Raw genomic sequence first — 15,808 nt, 5'->3', positions numbered from 1 at the left:
ATACTAGAGGATTAATTATACTACATATTATATTTAATATGTGTGCCTTGATTTCAGCAAATTGTTCTGCAGGAGTTGACTATGGCAACTAATTAAAAGCCATGTGCAAAAATGCACAATTGAACATTGAAATTAAATGACAGGATCATTTTATAACAGATCTGTTACAATCTTTGGTAACAGACCTTGATCAGCACAAGGAAAACTGTGAAACAAAGATAAGGAAGCTAGGCATAAACTGAATAGTAGGGACACATGTATGATGCAGAGTTGCAAACATTGCAAAGCAATGGTTATGTTCAAGCAAAAACATTTCCATAAGAATAACTTTTAATAAGGCAATTTCTATTCATGTTACTTATAAAGAATATATTTGTAAGTGCTGGTTCAAAACAGGACTCCAGAATCGCAGTCCTACAGATTTAAGCAAAACTCCTTGCAGGGTAAGTCCTGGAGACCTAATTCCTCTGTTCCTGTCCTGCTCAGCATTGAAGAAACTTGAACAGAAGGATCCAACTGCTGTGTATTTCAGTTACGTCTTTTGATGGTTGATGGGGAATTTGTTCTGTTCTGTGAGGATTGCCTTTGACACTGCAAGGTTTCAAGCCTAACAGTTATCACTGCGTCATACTATTAACAGTATCTGAATTCAGCCTTTGAGAGCAACTAATGTCTTAAGGAGATATTATCTAGTTAGAAGACCAATTTTCTGAGGACATTATTTTTGAAATGTTATTGCTGCAAGTGACTGAAAGAATTTGCTGAAGGGATGGTGGTTACTGGAGAAAAAAACAAAACAAAATACAACTCTTGTTGGCTTAGAATGTTGTATATGTTTGTGTTTCCCTACTTTGTACAAGGAGGAAGACAAGCCAGTGTGAGGAATGTTTCAAAAAACAGAAGAGAAGGGATTTTTTGTTTGTTTGTTCGTTCATTCATTTTTAATTAAAGGATATTGTACAACCACAGGTCAGGAGACTCCACAGCAAACAGGCAAAAGTCAGTGAATTCCAACTCAGATTTCATAAGCAGATTGAATTCTGCACAAATGGCAGCTCTTGAAATACTACTTGCTTTTCTCTCTTATTGGATGCTTCCTCTTATCTATGGAGAGAATTATATTTTCCCTCCTGATAAATTAAATCTTTTTTTTTTTTTCCTCCTCTTTCTCCAGGGGGACTCTGGGGGACCACTGGTTACTCCCGATTCTAGACTGATGTGGTACCTCGTGGGAATAGTGAGCTGGGGAGATGAATGTGCCAAACCAAATAAACCAGGAGTTTACACACGAGTGACTTATTTCCGTGACTGGATTACCTCAAAAACTGGCATCTAATTCCAAAACCAAAAATGGATTTAACTACATAGGTTACACGTAACTCATACTTGTCTGTAATTGTGAAAAGTTATTTTTTTTAGTATATACATTCCTATGTAGTTTTGGTCAAAGCAAACTTTGCCCACAGCAAGCACTATCTTTTCTGTCAGAGATCCTAAGCCCTTGTGAATTTATACTAAGCATACGAGATTGCTGTCCTCATCTTTGAGCTTTAAAGCATTCTCACTTAGAAATTATCAACTGTTGTCATTAAACTAACATTTAAAACCTAGCTATTTACCTCCTTTATAAACACAAACAGTTTCTGGGGAAAAACAAAACAAAACAAAACAAAACCTTCAACCACAGCTGAGGTCTGAAGATGTCCACACTCTAAGCATAGAGGAAGCTGAAGCAAATGTTGTCACAGCTGACTTTCTAGGAAAGTGAACTCTTTATTATTCGTATTGGAGAGCATCGTCTGCGCCGACTGTATCCAAGGCCCTGGATATTCACCCTGCTTGGCGGTCTTGGTGGCTAAAATGGGATCAGCCAGGAGTGAGAACAGGTCCTAGTTAAGGAAGAGGAGGATTTCTGTGCTTGCAGTAAGTTGGAAGAGCGAAGACAAAAGCTTCGTGTTCTTGTTTTTAAGCACATTTTTAGCAGGGGAAAGAAAAAGGAGGATTTTATGAAGTTCAAATTACAGCACTTCTACGATAGCATTTTCAAGTGTCACAATATCCCTGTACAGTATCTGTGCAATGCCCTTCTAAACAGTCTGTTCAACTTGCAGTGTCCTTATTATACAGAAATGCTAGCTTTACCAACATTTGTTTCTAACATGTCTCCATGAACAACCTCACTGGAAGAAAACCCAGTGTTTAAATTCATGCTAAAGGAAAGAATTATTCACCACAAACCGGCAACTACCTTTTACTTCAAGTCAAGAAATTGTGTGCTTTTCCAAGGGCATGCCAGCCAACAGAAGCCATCTCACTGCAAAGCAAGTAAACAGTGATAAACTCTCATGCTTCACTGATGGATTCATTTCTGCCATGAATAAATATGATCGTGTTTTATGCGGCCATTTCTTATTAAAGAACAGTCCAGATGAGAACTTCAGAGTAAATGCTATCCTTATACACGGATTAAGCACTTTTCCTACCTCTGTGCATGACATCTAGTATATTGCTGGTGGAAGGGGGATCAGTGACGTGACTGTTGCTATCCCCTACAGCCCAGGCCTTCGATATGAGGAACCGAAGTGACAATCTAATACCATCTCCTTCTGTCTTTGAATGGCCACCAGACTGCTTAGGCTATGAATGCAGGACTCACAGGAGTCTGTACGAGACGTGAAAGAATCTGCAAACCCCACAGCTGAACTTAAAACAGAAAATCTCTCTGAAGCATCTTGACTCCCCTTCGACTCAGGATTTGGTCTCTCAGCTCTTTTCCTGTGCATGATCAGAATCCATGGGAATAGGATGCTTGGCATTTCCTGAAAAGTCAGACCCTGAATGAAAAGTCTACAAACAGATGGAAAAACCTACATTGAGGCCTCAGGGTGGTGTAGGGGGAAGCGATTGTCTTATTTTTTTAGCTCTTTACAAACTTTTTTCATATCTTTTGAATTTTGGCTTTAAAAAAAAAAAAAAAAAGATACCTTGTTTTAGAAATAATTGAAGGCTTTAGTTTAGTTTTGCCTTTGAAGTAATAGTATCTCTATTCTGATATTCCATGTCCATTTAAAAATTAAAAGGATCTTGGGACAGTTAGGAGGATAGTCAGGTGCAGCAAATCTGTTTTCTTAATTTATTGGTGAAGTTTGTAATTTATGCACTTTTGAGTTGCTGCTATTTTTAAAGTAAGAATTTACTCTGGGCTAGGTTATTACAAAATAGAGACTGTACAGAGTTTTGGATTAGGTCACCTGGAAACACAGTTTTCTTCTAGTATTCAGGTTCCACTTTTTATTAAAGGTATCATTTGGTAAGAAAAGAAATACACCTATTTTGTTTTGCCGCTTACTGCTTTGAAGGTGAATGCCTTGCTTATAATCAACGGATGATGAGTTGCAATTGAAAGCAAGCAGTAGTTCACATTCAGAGAGAGATCATGTTTTGTTTTGCACTTAAATCTATCTTTTTGCCCAGCAAATGGAGAGGCAACAACATGGGGGCAAGGCTTAGATTATCTGTAATCCCTATAAACTGGTTCCTACCTCACACTGAAAGTGACACACATAAGATACCTTTAAGAGGAGAAAAGCAGCCTTTATTTCAGATTTTATAGTGAGAGGCCAAAAGGCAAGAAGCATGTGGGAGAATGTCTACTTTACTCAGGGAGTCCTGAGCCAGCCAGATGCACTTTTCTTCACAAACTTTTAGCAAACTGTCTGGCCTGGGTTTGTCTTATATTCCATGTCAGTGTTTTATTTATGAAGACTCTGTTTTCTGCAGTAGATAAAAAAGAATATTGTGTGATTAAGGAAAAGGATTTTTAAAAACCTTTTATTATTGTTAAGATTTAGCAAGGATTTAAATGATATAAAGGCAATATATTTCATAACATTAAATGTATTTTAAAAAATTGCTCTTTCTTTGTCTTTTTTTGTTTGTTTATTTAATAATAGCCAAGGTAAAAATGTGTATTTGATTCAAAATAGACTTATATTTAGTTTGGTATAAAACTATACTAAAACTCCATCTCTTTTTCTTCATTCCCAAACCTAGGAATTTTGTTTTTAACAGTGGTGGGATCTTTACAGACATTTCTGCAGTGACAAAAGTGAGACATCTACTTTTCTAAAGATACTGTAAGGTGAATCTCAATATGGCTAGTGCTATGTAAATTTGAAAATGAACCTGAACCTTCTTCCTGTAATCAACCACCGCGCTTGTTGCCTTGCAAAACCTTGTCCTTCTAACATGGCATTCCTGGCACTCCACCGTAGGAACTTCTATGCAGCTGATGTACCAATTCTCCTGAGATTACCCAGACAGATTTACGGCTTCCAGAAACATTTTCCAAACTCCAGGTTATTCAAATCAGGTTGGTTGAGGCTTGCCCAATACTAACTTGCAACCTGGAGCACAAATAGGAAGCAAGTAAGAACCTGATTTCACAAGGCCTAACCACATGAGGAGGTCTGGCTGAATGACATCAAGCAGTCACTGGGATTTCTTATGTAAGTAAAACTTGAAGAAACTCCAATTTCATATCTACTGCTCCTGTTAACAAATTAGAAGAGCTGAGAGCCAAAAGATATTACGTATGCCAATTAATACTTATCTGGCAACTTGCAGCCTGTGTTGGAGATGCATGTGCATGGAGAAACTGGCTCTTGCTTTTGAAAATGTTTTCATGCATGTCAACCTGGAATCAGCTTGGGTAATTAGTACTTTTGTTTATCTGGATCAGGATTATAAGAACATCGTTAATGTGGTTTCTAGGAAGGTGTCACTTACTAGAGCAGCCTTAAGTGAGAAAATCCTTCAGCCCACCCCACTGGGGAAGATGGAGGTCTTTTAAACATGCTAGCAAAGCCTTCCTATGCTGCATGTCATGGAAAAAAGAGGACATTAAAGCCTTACCAGGCAGCATTTCACTGCTTTAAGAGCCCAGGGCAAGCCATAGCCTGTGGCAGGATATTTGGAAACCCATCAAAGGAACACTGCTGATGTGGATTTATGGTCATTTCTGCACAGGCTTGTGTGTTAAACTGAACTGTGTTGGCCATAACGCTGTCAAATAATATGTTTTTAGGGAGAAAACGACATGAAGGTTTGTCAGCTACTTTACTAAATAAATAGAGAAGTAAACACATCCCCCAAATCACCATTATGGAGTCCTCGTTAAGAGTGTGAAATCATTCCTGGAAATCAAAAAATTGAGACTTAAAGTGTTAATGTCTGGGATTTTCACAGCAGGTGAAAGCAGGTGGATTTACAGCTGACAGCTTCAGCTCCTTTTGCAGACAGCGGCTTTAAAGATGCATTCAATATTTGCACACAGAATGCATCTATGATAGCGCATGCGAACTGAAGTCAAAAAGGGATTTGGGGTGTGAATTGGCTCATGTACAAAAATGTTGTTCTGACCACAGCAATGTACCACTGATTGGCCTTAGGAAGTCAGGAAGCTGACAGCCTTGTTTGGTATCTTTTGCCAATCTCAAATGCTATAGCTGATTTTAGTGGAATGACAACTCTGGAATTGGGATATATATTTTTTAAATTATTTTATTTTTTATAATTAAATTCTTAGGGTTATATGTATTTTTTAAGGAGATTATGGGCAAAAAGGAACAAGTGAAATGGCTCCAGATGTTTCAAATTCTGCAATCTTGGAAAATAAGCACAAAACCTTTATGTTTTTTGGGTTGGTACCATCAGCCTAGAGGGCTCCCTAGTATACCTGCTAATAATTGATGCTTTTGAGAACCAGTTTCTTTGCCTGCAGAGATAAACAAAACCTGTCTTGCTTTATTTGGAAATTTGTCTTAGAATCTCCACATTTACAGTTTCTTTGATGGTTAGTCTTTGCTTTATTCCTGCCGAACTGCTGGGAAAGAATTAACTGGATGTTGCTATTTCTCCATTCAGGCAAAAGGCTTTTCAGGGTTCGCTGTAAGATGATTGCATACTGAAGTAACTGGTATGTTAAGTGTTCAGCGGCCAGGACAGGAAGATGGTAGGGAGCAGATTTTTTTATTTTTTCACAGCATGATTGATAAAGCTTCTATGATCCTAGGAAAGAAACCACAAAATTAATGGTAAAAAATCACTGAGGGAAAAATCAGCAAAGTGGCAAACCCAAGGCTGACATTTTTGGCTTAGTTTAAACTTTTCTTTGCCTTTTTTTCACCCTTTATAGCTGGGACTCTGTATAATTCTGCTCATCAGGTAGGTGCATTGCTCTTTGAGTCATTGAAATAACAGAATTAATTTTATATTTTTGTGTATTTTGATTTTTTTGTATTATGTGAAAAAGACAGAAAGCAAATACCAGCCTTAAATATTAATTGCCTTACTAGTATGAATTGTGTTCTTTTCATCCCGTATTGCTTTTAGTGTTTACCTGCCTTGGGGTCCAGCATTTTAGACTTCTAGTGGCCTCTAGTGGACCTGTGAAGTTTGTCCTCATCTTCTCCATGTGTTCTATTTAAATAAAATAAAATAAAATAAAATAAAATAAAATAAAATAAAATAAAATAAAATAAAATAAAATAAAATAAAATAAAATGGCATGTAGTAGGCAAGTACCTGCCAAACCATAGCCTCTGTTTGCAAGATGAATGCTGTCCAGCTGCTCTTAGCCTTAGTTAATAATTCAGTACAAAAGCTGCACGCGTTGTTGGATTGTGGTTTAAGTCCTGATGAAGACTTGGAAGTTCCCTTGGACTCTTAGTTCCAGTCATACGAGATAAAAATGCTAAAATAGTTAAAATAATGTAGCAGATGCTGACATGCATGCACAAAAAGGACAAAACTTGGGAGATCTTGTCTCTAGAAGTTCCCCCCTGCCCCCCCCCAAAAAAAAAAAAAAAAAAAAAGATAGAGAAAAGACTTTTTTTTTCATGTAATATGGAATGCAGTTTTCTAAAAATAAAATAAAAGAGTAAAAAAAAATTAAAAATAAAAGGTGAGTATTCTGTATAAACTGTATGCAATGACACTTTTTCCACCATTGTTGGCTATGCAGTATACTGCATCTCCTCCCATTTTATCTGACCAAGATGTGCCAGAGATATCAAGGCAGATTTCACGCTCACCTCACCTAACCCAATGGTCAGGGAGAGCACAAGCGAAGGCAGGGCTTACGTTGCAAATTCCACTTGCCTGATAGTACTGGGATCTTAACCAAAATTTGGGAAATGGGAGGAGACTGCAAAGAAAATATGTATAGAGGATGCGGAGCTGCTGGTGCCAGAAGTCTCTGGAGACAGCGATAATTGCCACAGCTTGCTTTGATCAGCACGTGTTGAATGCCACCATAAAAAAGGGAAGTTTCCACAAGCCCATACTGTTCCAGTGTGAGATGTGCGTTGATCGTGTGACCGCTTTGTGCCAGATCTATGCTCCTGTATGCCTTTAGATGCCACCTAGTATTTGTGCTTGGGATGCCACAATTTCACTCCCTAGCACCCATTTAATAAGAAGTGTCTGTTTTTGAGATGTGCAGGACATGGTGTGGCCTGATGTGGAGATGATACCTCAAGGGCACGTTTTAGAAATAATCTGTTGTGTAAACCGGTAACAACTGAGTGTAACAGGACTTTTAATTTTATTTTAACCACACAGTGCTTGCAGAAGGAGAAAAGCTGAGCGCACGGATTTTATCTGTGACTTCACAAGCTTTGAGTTGCAAAATCAACCAATTCGGCCAGAAGCTGGAAGAAAACCATCTCCAAAACCACCTGCCGGGGCGCTTGGGGCAAATTTCACCCCCTACAACATCACTTCTCGGGTGAAGAGCTTCAGGGTCATCCCCACCGCCGGCCGCCATGTCGCGGCGGGGCGGGAGCAGGAGGAGGAGGAGGAGGTGGCGGCCGTAGCCCGGCCCCTCATGTCGGCGCAGGCGGGGAAGAGCCGCGGCACCGGCGTCGCTGCCGCTTCCCACCCGCCCCTTTCCTGCCTTCTCTTCCCCGACACCGCCGGCAGGGCACGGGCCTGCTCTCAGCGCCAGGCCGCCGCGGTGAGAGCGGGCGGCAGGGACCGGGACCGGGATCGGGGACCGGCTCCCCGCTCCCCGGGGGCGAGGGGCAGCGGCGGGGCTGCCCGCCGGGCTTGGGGCCGCGGGGAGGGCCGGGTTTGGGGCTGCTGAGGGCGGCTGGAGTTTGTTTGGACGCCGCTTGGCTTCGCCTGAAGCCCTCGGGGAGAGCTGAGGTGCGGGTTTAGCTTCGTGGTGCCCGGCGGGGCGGCTGGCAGCGGGTCTGAGCGCCCTCTCCTTCTGCTGCCCCAACAGGGAGCCTGCGTCAGCTGCCTCTGGAGACCGTGGGGAGGGGGGATGCACCCAGGCCTGGCTGCTGAACGGCGAGTAATTGACTGGTTCTGCTGTAGCCTGTGCTAACTCTGAGGTAAGAAGGATGGGGAAAGCAGCCCAACACCACAGCTTCGTGCCTTTGGTGTTCAGGACCTCTTAGCCCTTCTTTGTCAGACGTAGCTTCTAGGTTCATCCCTGGGCTGTCCCACAAACAGCTGAGGCTAAAAAGAAAAGAAAGTGAATGTATAAATGTTGAGCAACTGATAGTAACTTGAAGGACCTACCCCCATATTATGTGCCATTCTCTGAGGCAGATTTAACATGGGGTGAGGTAAAACGAAATACAACTTGGATGCAGGAATACGTTAACAAAGTTTTGTCCTTTGGCCACTAAATAATAGTACTATGAAGTCTTATTTTGCCTTGACAAACCATGTTTCTCCACACATGATATACCTGGCAGCAGCTCTGCCATACGAAGAGAGTTGGGAGTCAGTAAGCATATTGGAAAAGCCCTTCTCAAATGGGTCTGGGATGCAGGTGGCAAACCTCTGGTGTGCTCATCGCACGCCCTCGTTACTCGCAAATGGCTGTCGGGGAGAGCACACGTGGTGGCTGTCAGCAGGAGTAGCCGGGGGGCTGTGAGGGAGGAAGGTGGGTGTGTGTTTTACCTCAGGGTGGGTCAGCTTCCCCACCTGAGAGTGCCAAAATCACTGTGCTGTGGAGGAGCAGAACAGCTCAGGGATGGCTGCTGCAGGCCATAATGAGGTGGCACTGGTTTGTCTTGAGGGGACTTTCAGTCTTGTCACCCACACAGAGGATGTAATTTAGGCTTTTACCTGAGCAGGCCTCAAGTCTGTCATCGGATAAGGTCTGTTACTTCTTGCCTTAAGAGCTGGATCCCAAAATGATGTACTTTGGTTATTTTCAGTGCTTGCTGTGTAAAGGCAAGGGAGCTGTGCTGAAGTGGCTGGTTGTGCAGATACAATGGAGGTGCCGCATGCTGACTGCTTTCTTTGTTGGCTTACATGTGGGATTTAGTGTCCACACTGTGGAGCAGCTTAACTGCTCAGATCTGTGGCCTGCTTTCCAGTGTAACCCTGTCTGTCCCTCACTGCCATCCTGCAGTGCTATCTGCCTCATGGTCTGAGAAAAGAAGGGGGCAAATTTCAGATCAAAATGTTCTAGTCTCAGGTTGTGCCAGGCTGCAGAGGTGCTGCACATCAGAAATGTTACAATATGCACTAAAGCCATCTGAACAGGAAGTAAGAGTTAACCTGTGGGCAGTATTACTGCTGTTTCAGAGTATATTTGTGCATCTTTGATTTCAGAGGGAAAACTCCTTAATACTCTTAGTATATCTAGGCCTTTACATGCAATCTCTTAGGAGAAAGGATTGTCAGCCTTTGTCTCAAAATCTTGTCGTTTCCAAGTCCGCTTGTAGGAGTTGTACTGAGGTGTGCACCTCTCTAGCAGTGGTGAGAACTGATGTTCTGGGTCAAGTGTGGGGACTGTTTTGCTTCTGTATTTGGTGGTGGTTCCTGTCAGATCTAGAAAGCACAAATTCCAAGCCTGCATAACAAAAGAACAGCCTGCCCAGTGATGGAATTTCTTCCTAATCCTAGTGCTTAGTTATCCCCCAGGTAACTTCACAATGAAAAGGTCTTTGCTAATTAATGAGCTCCTTAACTGTGCACATACTAAAGTCCTACTGAAGTGTTTGACTTGATGTCTTAGTTAAATGTTGTATTAATTCACATCTTATAAAGTAAATTTAAAAATAAACGTTATTACATCTTGAGTACTTTCCACTAGCTTGTACATCATAGATTTTTAAAGTACTTTTGGATATTGATTTCTTCAGTTAGCTATAATGGTGATTTGTTTCCTGAGTTTTTTCAATTAACATAAAAATAGTGCAGCATAAATAACTATTCCTAGTCATTCAGGGATCGCCTGTCTTCTATTCAGAATAAGCAGCAAACAAGCAGAACCAAATTAAGTGACTCGGAGCTGTTAACATTTAATTTTACTTTTACTAAATCCAGCTGTGGCAAATACAAGAAATTAGTCTTGTGTCTCCTCAGTGAGGAAATGAATGTGTCTCTGTATTTTGAGTTCATGTGTTGAAGGTTTGAGGTTTGTTGTCTTCTGGCTTCTGTGTGTTTCAGTTACTGAGATGCCATGTTGTTCTGCAGACTTGTCAGTGTTCAAAGTAACTCTTACATAACACTGCTTTCTGTGTTTTCCAGTTCTTCTGTTGAAGAATTGAATGGTGATAGGGAGAGGGGACAAACTGAAATTGCGTCCAATGTAACCGCATTCTTTCTGTTTGTATTCTAGTGCATTCTAGTGCAAACAAATCGCATTGGGTCATGGCGGCAGACTCTATGGAAATTGATGATGCTTTGTATAGGTAAGAATATCTGATTTGAAAGTGTTACTCCTGATTCTTCAGCAATGCTTGGATCTACTCCCATTGATGTGAAAGACAAGACTTGAAAACAATATCTGCTGCCTGCTAGGTCCGGGTGTATCTACCTGAACTGTTCTGTCCCTCACTTTAAAAGTGGAGGGGCGAAATGTCCAGCATGTGAAACTGAATCCACTTCCTGCAAAGTTTCTTAAACTACAGTTAGCAGTGAGAACTGGTTGGATTGGAGATTTAACACATCTTCATGTAAAACTGTTCCTTTATTGGTATTCTAATAGGTACTTTCTGACTATTAGTGTTTTTCTAGTAAAAATGTAGTTACATACTACAATGTTGAACACAGTTTCAACAGCATCAATAATGAGTGCTTTTTGGAAACCAGAACTAATACTTTTCTTGATTGAAATACATTCTTTTTCTTCCTAACTCTAGCCTGTTACTTCTTTAACAAAGTAGATATTCCTCTCTTATTTGTTCTTCATCTTCTTTCAGTACAGTCTTTTTGCCCTCCTGTTCTATGCTATGTAATTTACCTACTATATCATTTATTTCATTTATTTCTGTCCGCATGTATATCATCAGTATTTTTATTATATGCCAGATATCAGGGTGTTGGGTTTGGACTGGACCTTAGTTTTGATTTTAATTTTTTATATTTTTGTTTTTTAATTTGTTATCTAGAAGTGACTTGAGGTCATTTGGCACACCAGTAGCTTAAAGACCCTGTAGTGGAACAAATGGTATCTCTAGAAAAACATGGTGGCATGAAAAGCTTCTTTATTAAAAATAAATGAATTCACATCTTCTGTATGCTGAACAAATGAGGCACCAAATTCAGCACTTGTATGGATTTTTGACACAAATCATAGGAAAGTCATACTTGTCCATCAGGAAGTTTTACTTAAAATGGTTTTAATTTAATTGTGTGGTTGGAAACTCTGAGTCTTTCAGAGCTCAGGATTTCACTACAAAAGCTGCTGCACCCTCCAATTTGAATATTCCTGATAGCAAAGAATTTTTTTTTTTTAGTTTGCTTGTGTCTTCAAGAGTTAATTTTAAAGTGATTTTATACTATCCTGGAAAAAAATTGCACTGCTTTAAAATATATATTTCTTCCTCTCTAAAACCCAGCATTGAGAAACACTGTAGTAAATGCATTTCACTATTTCAATTGTTGGTGAAAGTATTGCATTTGATATGCATTTATTTCCTAAAGGACTCTACAGGTCAGATCCGTGTATGTTACATCCTCAGTTGCTTGGTGAATGGAGGACTGGTAAATATAGCTGCGCGTGTGTCACTAGTGACATATTCATCTGCAGAACTATTGCATGTTAGATGCTGACTGGGATGATAGCAGGAAAGGAATAGCTACTTAAAAGTGAAAATATTTGAAGTGACTCTTGATTTTATTTGTATCTTGTTTTTGTTTGAATTTATCTTTGATATAGTCGCCAGAGATATGTTCTTGGAGACACAGCAATGCAGAAGATGGCTCAGTCCCACGTGTTCCTGAGCGGTATAGGTGGTCTTGGTGTGGAGATTGGTAAGTTTAGACAACATTTATGTATAAGCAGAAGCAAGTATTTGTAAACATACCGTTTAGATTACTTCTAAAGCTTATTTTGGATGTAATAAGCACATCTGCAGTATCTGAGTGATTATATATGTTCATGACGTGTAAGTGACATAGTTGCTGGAAGGATCCCGGGCTTCTGTCTAATTATCTTCTTAATAGAACAAAGTTTTAAATATTATTTTAAAACATGCTTCCATTAAGCAGATAGCTTTATGCAGTATCTTGTGTCTTGGGTGAAGGTTGAGGTTGGATAATCCCAAGTTATTCCTTTAGGCTTCAGTGTCAATGAAGCTAATACAGGAATAGCCATAGACTGAATTATTAGGTGTAGGGGAACAGATGCAATTTGGTGAAAAATGCATAATTGTCCCAGTGCAAGAGACCCCAATAACCATTTCCTTTACTCTTTAAGAACTAGCCAAGACTAGTCTTGTCTGTACCTGGGGTATTACCCTTTCAGTTGGCTTTGATGGGACTTTGCACCAGATGCCAGAACTGATCTATAAAGTTCTGCTGTTTATTGTCATTAGTGTTTCTGTAATTGCACTTGTGGGATGAACAAACGTAGAGAGCCCTTTTAACCTTGCTCATGTTATTCTGCTTTCAGTGGTGCTTTCAATGGTAGAAGAGTACTTAAACCAAACATAAAAGAAAACAAACCCTTAAGCTGTGAAGTTCTTAGAAGTGACATATTGTTATTGTCCACCCACATAACTTTTCACTTAGAGCTTTGCAAAAAATCTGCAACACTCCCTCTCTCTGTGTGTTTCTTTTTTTTCAGCCAAAAATATCATTCTGGCTGGGGTAAAGGTACGTAAAACAGTTCTGTTGTTGGGTATTCTTAGGTGAGTGGGAGGAAAAGGGGCAATGCCACTAGCTAGCTAATCTTAAGTTTCTGAAACTGTCTTTCTCTGGGAGGATTGCAAAAAATTTGAGGACTTGAGAGCAAAAACTTTAATTGTCTGCATGTTCTAGTAGTAGGGTATGGGTCTTGCTTTAGCATGAAATCTGAATTTTTGTACCTTTTGGGATTCTTAGTAGAAGCATTCTGAAAAATTTTGCTCAGGTAGATAATGACAGGATAAGGGGGAATTGTTTTAAACTAAAAGAGGGGAGACCTAGATTAGATGTTAGGAAGAAATCCTTCTCTCAGGGTGGTGAGGCCCTGGCACAGGTTGCCCAGAGAGGCTGCGGATGCCCCATCCCTGGAGGTGTTCAAGACCAGGCTGGATGAGGCCCTGGGTAACCTGATCTAGTGGGTGGCCTCCCTGCCCATGGCAGGGGAGTTGGAACTGGATTATCATTAAGGTTCCTTCCAACCTAAGCCGTTCTATGATTCCATGAAATACCTCATGTAATATTTCATCCAGCTGCTCATCAGACTTTTTTCAAAAAATTCATTGACAAAGTCACCACTCATAAATGGAGTGATATAAACTGAAAAGCCAATCTGTTCAAAATGTTATCCTGGTCTGTCACCTGCCAGAATCCACTTATATAGAATTTAAAATGGTTGGGTGTTTTAATCTGACAACTGCTTTTGTACTGCTGGAATTAATGTTATTAGAGAAGCCTTTTAAGGCTGTTTCTTCCAATCACACTCAAAAATCTGCCTATTTATAATTTTGGGAGATTGTTCAGTTACAGATGGCAGTTGTGCTTTAATTGCAGTGTGGCAAAAATCATCCTCGGTATTTACATACTCTCATCATTGCAAGCTGCAAGGAAAACATTTAATGTAATGCATCTTTCAGATGCACTCCTCTCTCTCAAACAGTAAGGGCTTTGGCAAAGAGGATGGAGGAGTTCATTCCTATATATGGTACAACTAGGTCTTCTGCAATGCTAGTCCACCAGCTTTTTTATGGGGATTAATCCATCATTTTGGGTGCTAAAACCATGTATCCTTCTTCCAGTAAATGCTTTTTCTCTTTCTTAGGCTCTTACAGTTCATGACACCAAGCAATGCACAAAATGGGATTTAGGGATCAATTTCTTCATCCACGAAGATGACATACTTAGTCAAAGGAACAGGTTGGTGAAGTCTTTGGGGTGAGGGAGGACTGAACTTGACTAGGACCAACAGTCTGATCAGTGGCAAAAATAGGAGTTCAGTGTCTAAGAGCTGTTAATAATGTCAGGTACTAGTTAACCCCCTACCATTGGAGTTTCTGGTTTTGAGTGCAATGATGAGGTAGGTATCGTGAGAAGTCTAGGTTGGGGCTGGAATCCTGAGTCAAATAATCAAAATAAGTCAAATATCTCACTTCGTCCAGCTGGGAGCTTGTAACATTAACTTAGTAATGAGGGCCAGAGTGCATTTCTTTCTCAGACTTTCTCAGCCACCTTTGCAAGACTAGAATGTCTCACTGTCTTTTGGACAGAGCTGTTTTCCTCAGACCTGCTAGGAATTTAAGTGTGAAGAAGTTAGCTGCTGATTGTCACCAGGATACTTTCTACAGGACTCCTGTAGGATGTTTGTAGTATGAAATTCAGTTTAGAAAATACAATTTTGTAAATGCATTAAAAAAAAAAAAATTGAAAATTGTTGTTTCAGGGCTGAGGCCACACTTCATCGTATTGCTGAACTTAATCCGTATGTCCACGTAGCAGCGTCAACTGTGCCATTGGAGGAAACCACAGATCTGTCTTTCCTAAAGCAGTACCAGGTATGTCACTCTGAATTTAAATGTCACAGTATTTTGCTCAGAGCTTTTAATATAAGTAAATAAAATGAAAGCAAACTTTAAAGTGTATCTTGAAATGATGGAAAGAAAGAAATGTGTCTTTGGATGAATGAAATGGTCACGCTCGTATTTTCAAGGCTAAAACTGTTCCTATCAATTCACTTTGTTGCTTATGGAATTTACTACGATAACAAATAGCTAATTGAGATTACTGTACAATAGTTTTCTTATTTGCAAGATAAAACTGACTTCTTAACAGTCATATTGCACAGTGTCCTACATGTATTTTGTGCATTGTATTCCGTGCAATAGAAATTCAGGCTGTTTAATTAGGTCATTTATGTATGTATCTGTATATCCAGTGAAATGTAGTGGAAGGAAGGTTTTTTCAGTTGTTCAGTCAGCTGTCTTCTGCCTGTGTGCACGGCTTGGGATGAGTTGGCAGCTCAACCAGATTTCCAAATGCCCCAGCTACAGAGATATAACTGAATTGGGACACGCTGCGTAAGCTTTGCAACCCAATATTAACCTGAATTTGAAAAGAATGCTTGCAGAAACTGTGTTATGTCTGCAACTTAATGAACACCAGTACTTGAATCTTGTGCAGACCTCCTGGTATGCACTGGTCACTACTATTTGTTTGTTTTGCTAACTTTAATCTTGAAATTCAAGAGCCCCGTTCTCAGAAATTACCTGTAGGTGTTTTATTGAGTATTGTAATTAGGTTTTGAGTTTCAAAGTTGTGATAAAAAGTGAGAATTTGCCGTTCCTGGTCCTGCTCATCTTGCTTCAAGAACTTGTGG

General features: G+C 40.1%; 2 protein-coding genes across 2 annotated transcripts in view; both read left to right on the top strand.

Moving 5' to 3' along the window:
- LOC311209127 (transmembrane protease serine 11E-like) overlaps nucleotides 1-1,336 on the top strand; it is a gene marked incomplete at both ends in the record, with an annotated part of 39,883 nt that extends 38,547 nt beyond the window's left edge. The window contains one exon of the mRNA XM_084286305.1: nucleotides 1,175-1,336. Coding sequence (XP_084142431.1) covers nucleotides 1,175-1,336 — 162 coding nt within the window. The remainder of the gene's footprint in view (nucleotides 1-1,174) is intronic.
- A 6,627-nt stretch (nucleotides 1,337-7,963) lies between these two features.
- UBA6 (ubiquitin like modifier activating enzyme 6) overlaps nucleotides 7,964-15,808 on the top strand; it is a 31,969-nt gene continuing 24,124 nt past the window's right edge. The window contains exons 1-7 of the mRNA XM_084286622.1: nucleotides 7,964-8,017; nucleotides 8,288-8,399; nucleotides 10,649-10,721; nucleotides 12,191-12,285; nucleotides 13,100-13,128; nucleotides 14,258-14,352; nucleotides 14,876-14,987. Of these exons, the coding sequence (XP_084142748.1) occupies nucleotides 10,681-10,721; nucleotides 12,191-12,285; nucleotides 13,100-13,128; nucleotides 14,258-14,352; nucleotides 14,876-14,987 (372 nt within the window). The 5' untranslated portion in view covers nucleotides 7,964-8,017; nucleotides 8,288-8,399; nucleotides 10,649-10,680. The remainder of the gene's footprint in view (nucleotides 8,018-8,287; nucleotides 8,400-10,648; nucleotides 10,722-12,190; nucleotides 12,286-13,099; nucleotides 13,129-14,257; nucleotides 14,353-14,875; nucleotides 14,988-15,808) is intronic.

This window comes from Netta rufina (genome assembly GCF_964035555.1).
Source record: "Netta rufina genome assembly, chromosome: 4".
Taxonomy (NCBI): Eukaryota; Metazoa; Chordata; class Aves; order Anseriformes; family Anatidae; genus Netta; species Netta rufina.
The sequence above is the reverse complement of the archived record's forward strand: the minus strand, read 5'-3'. Positions and strand labels throughout refer to the sequence as shown.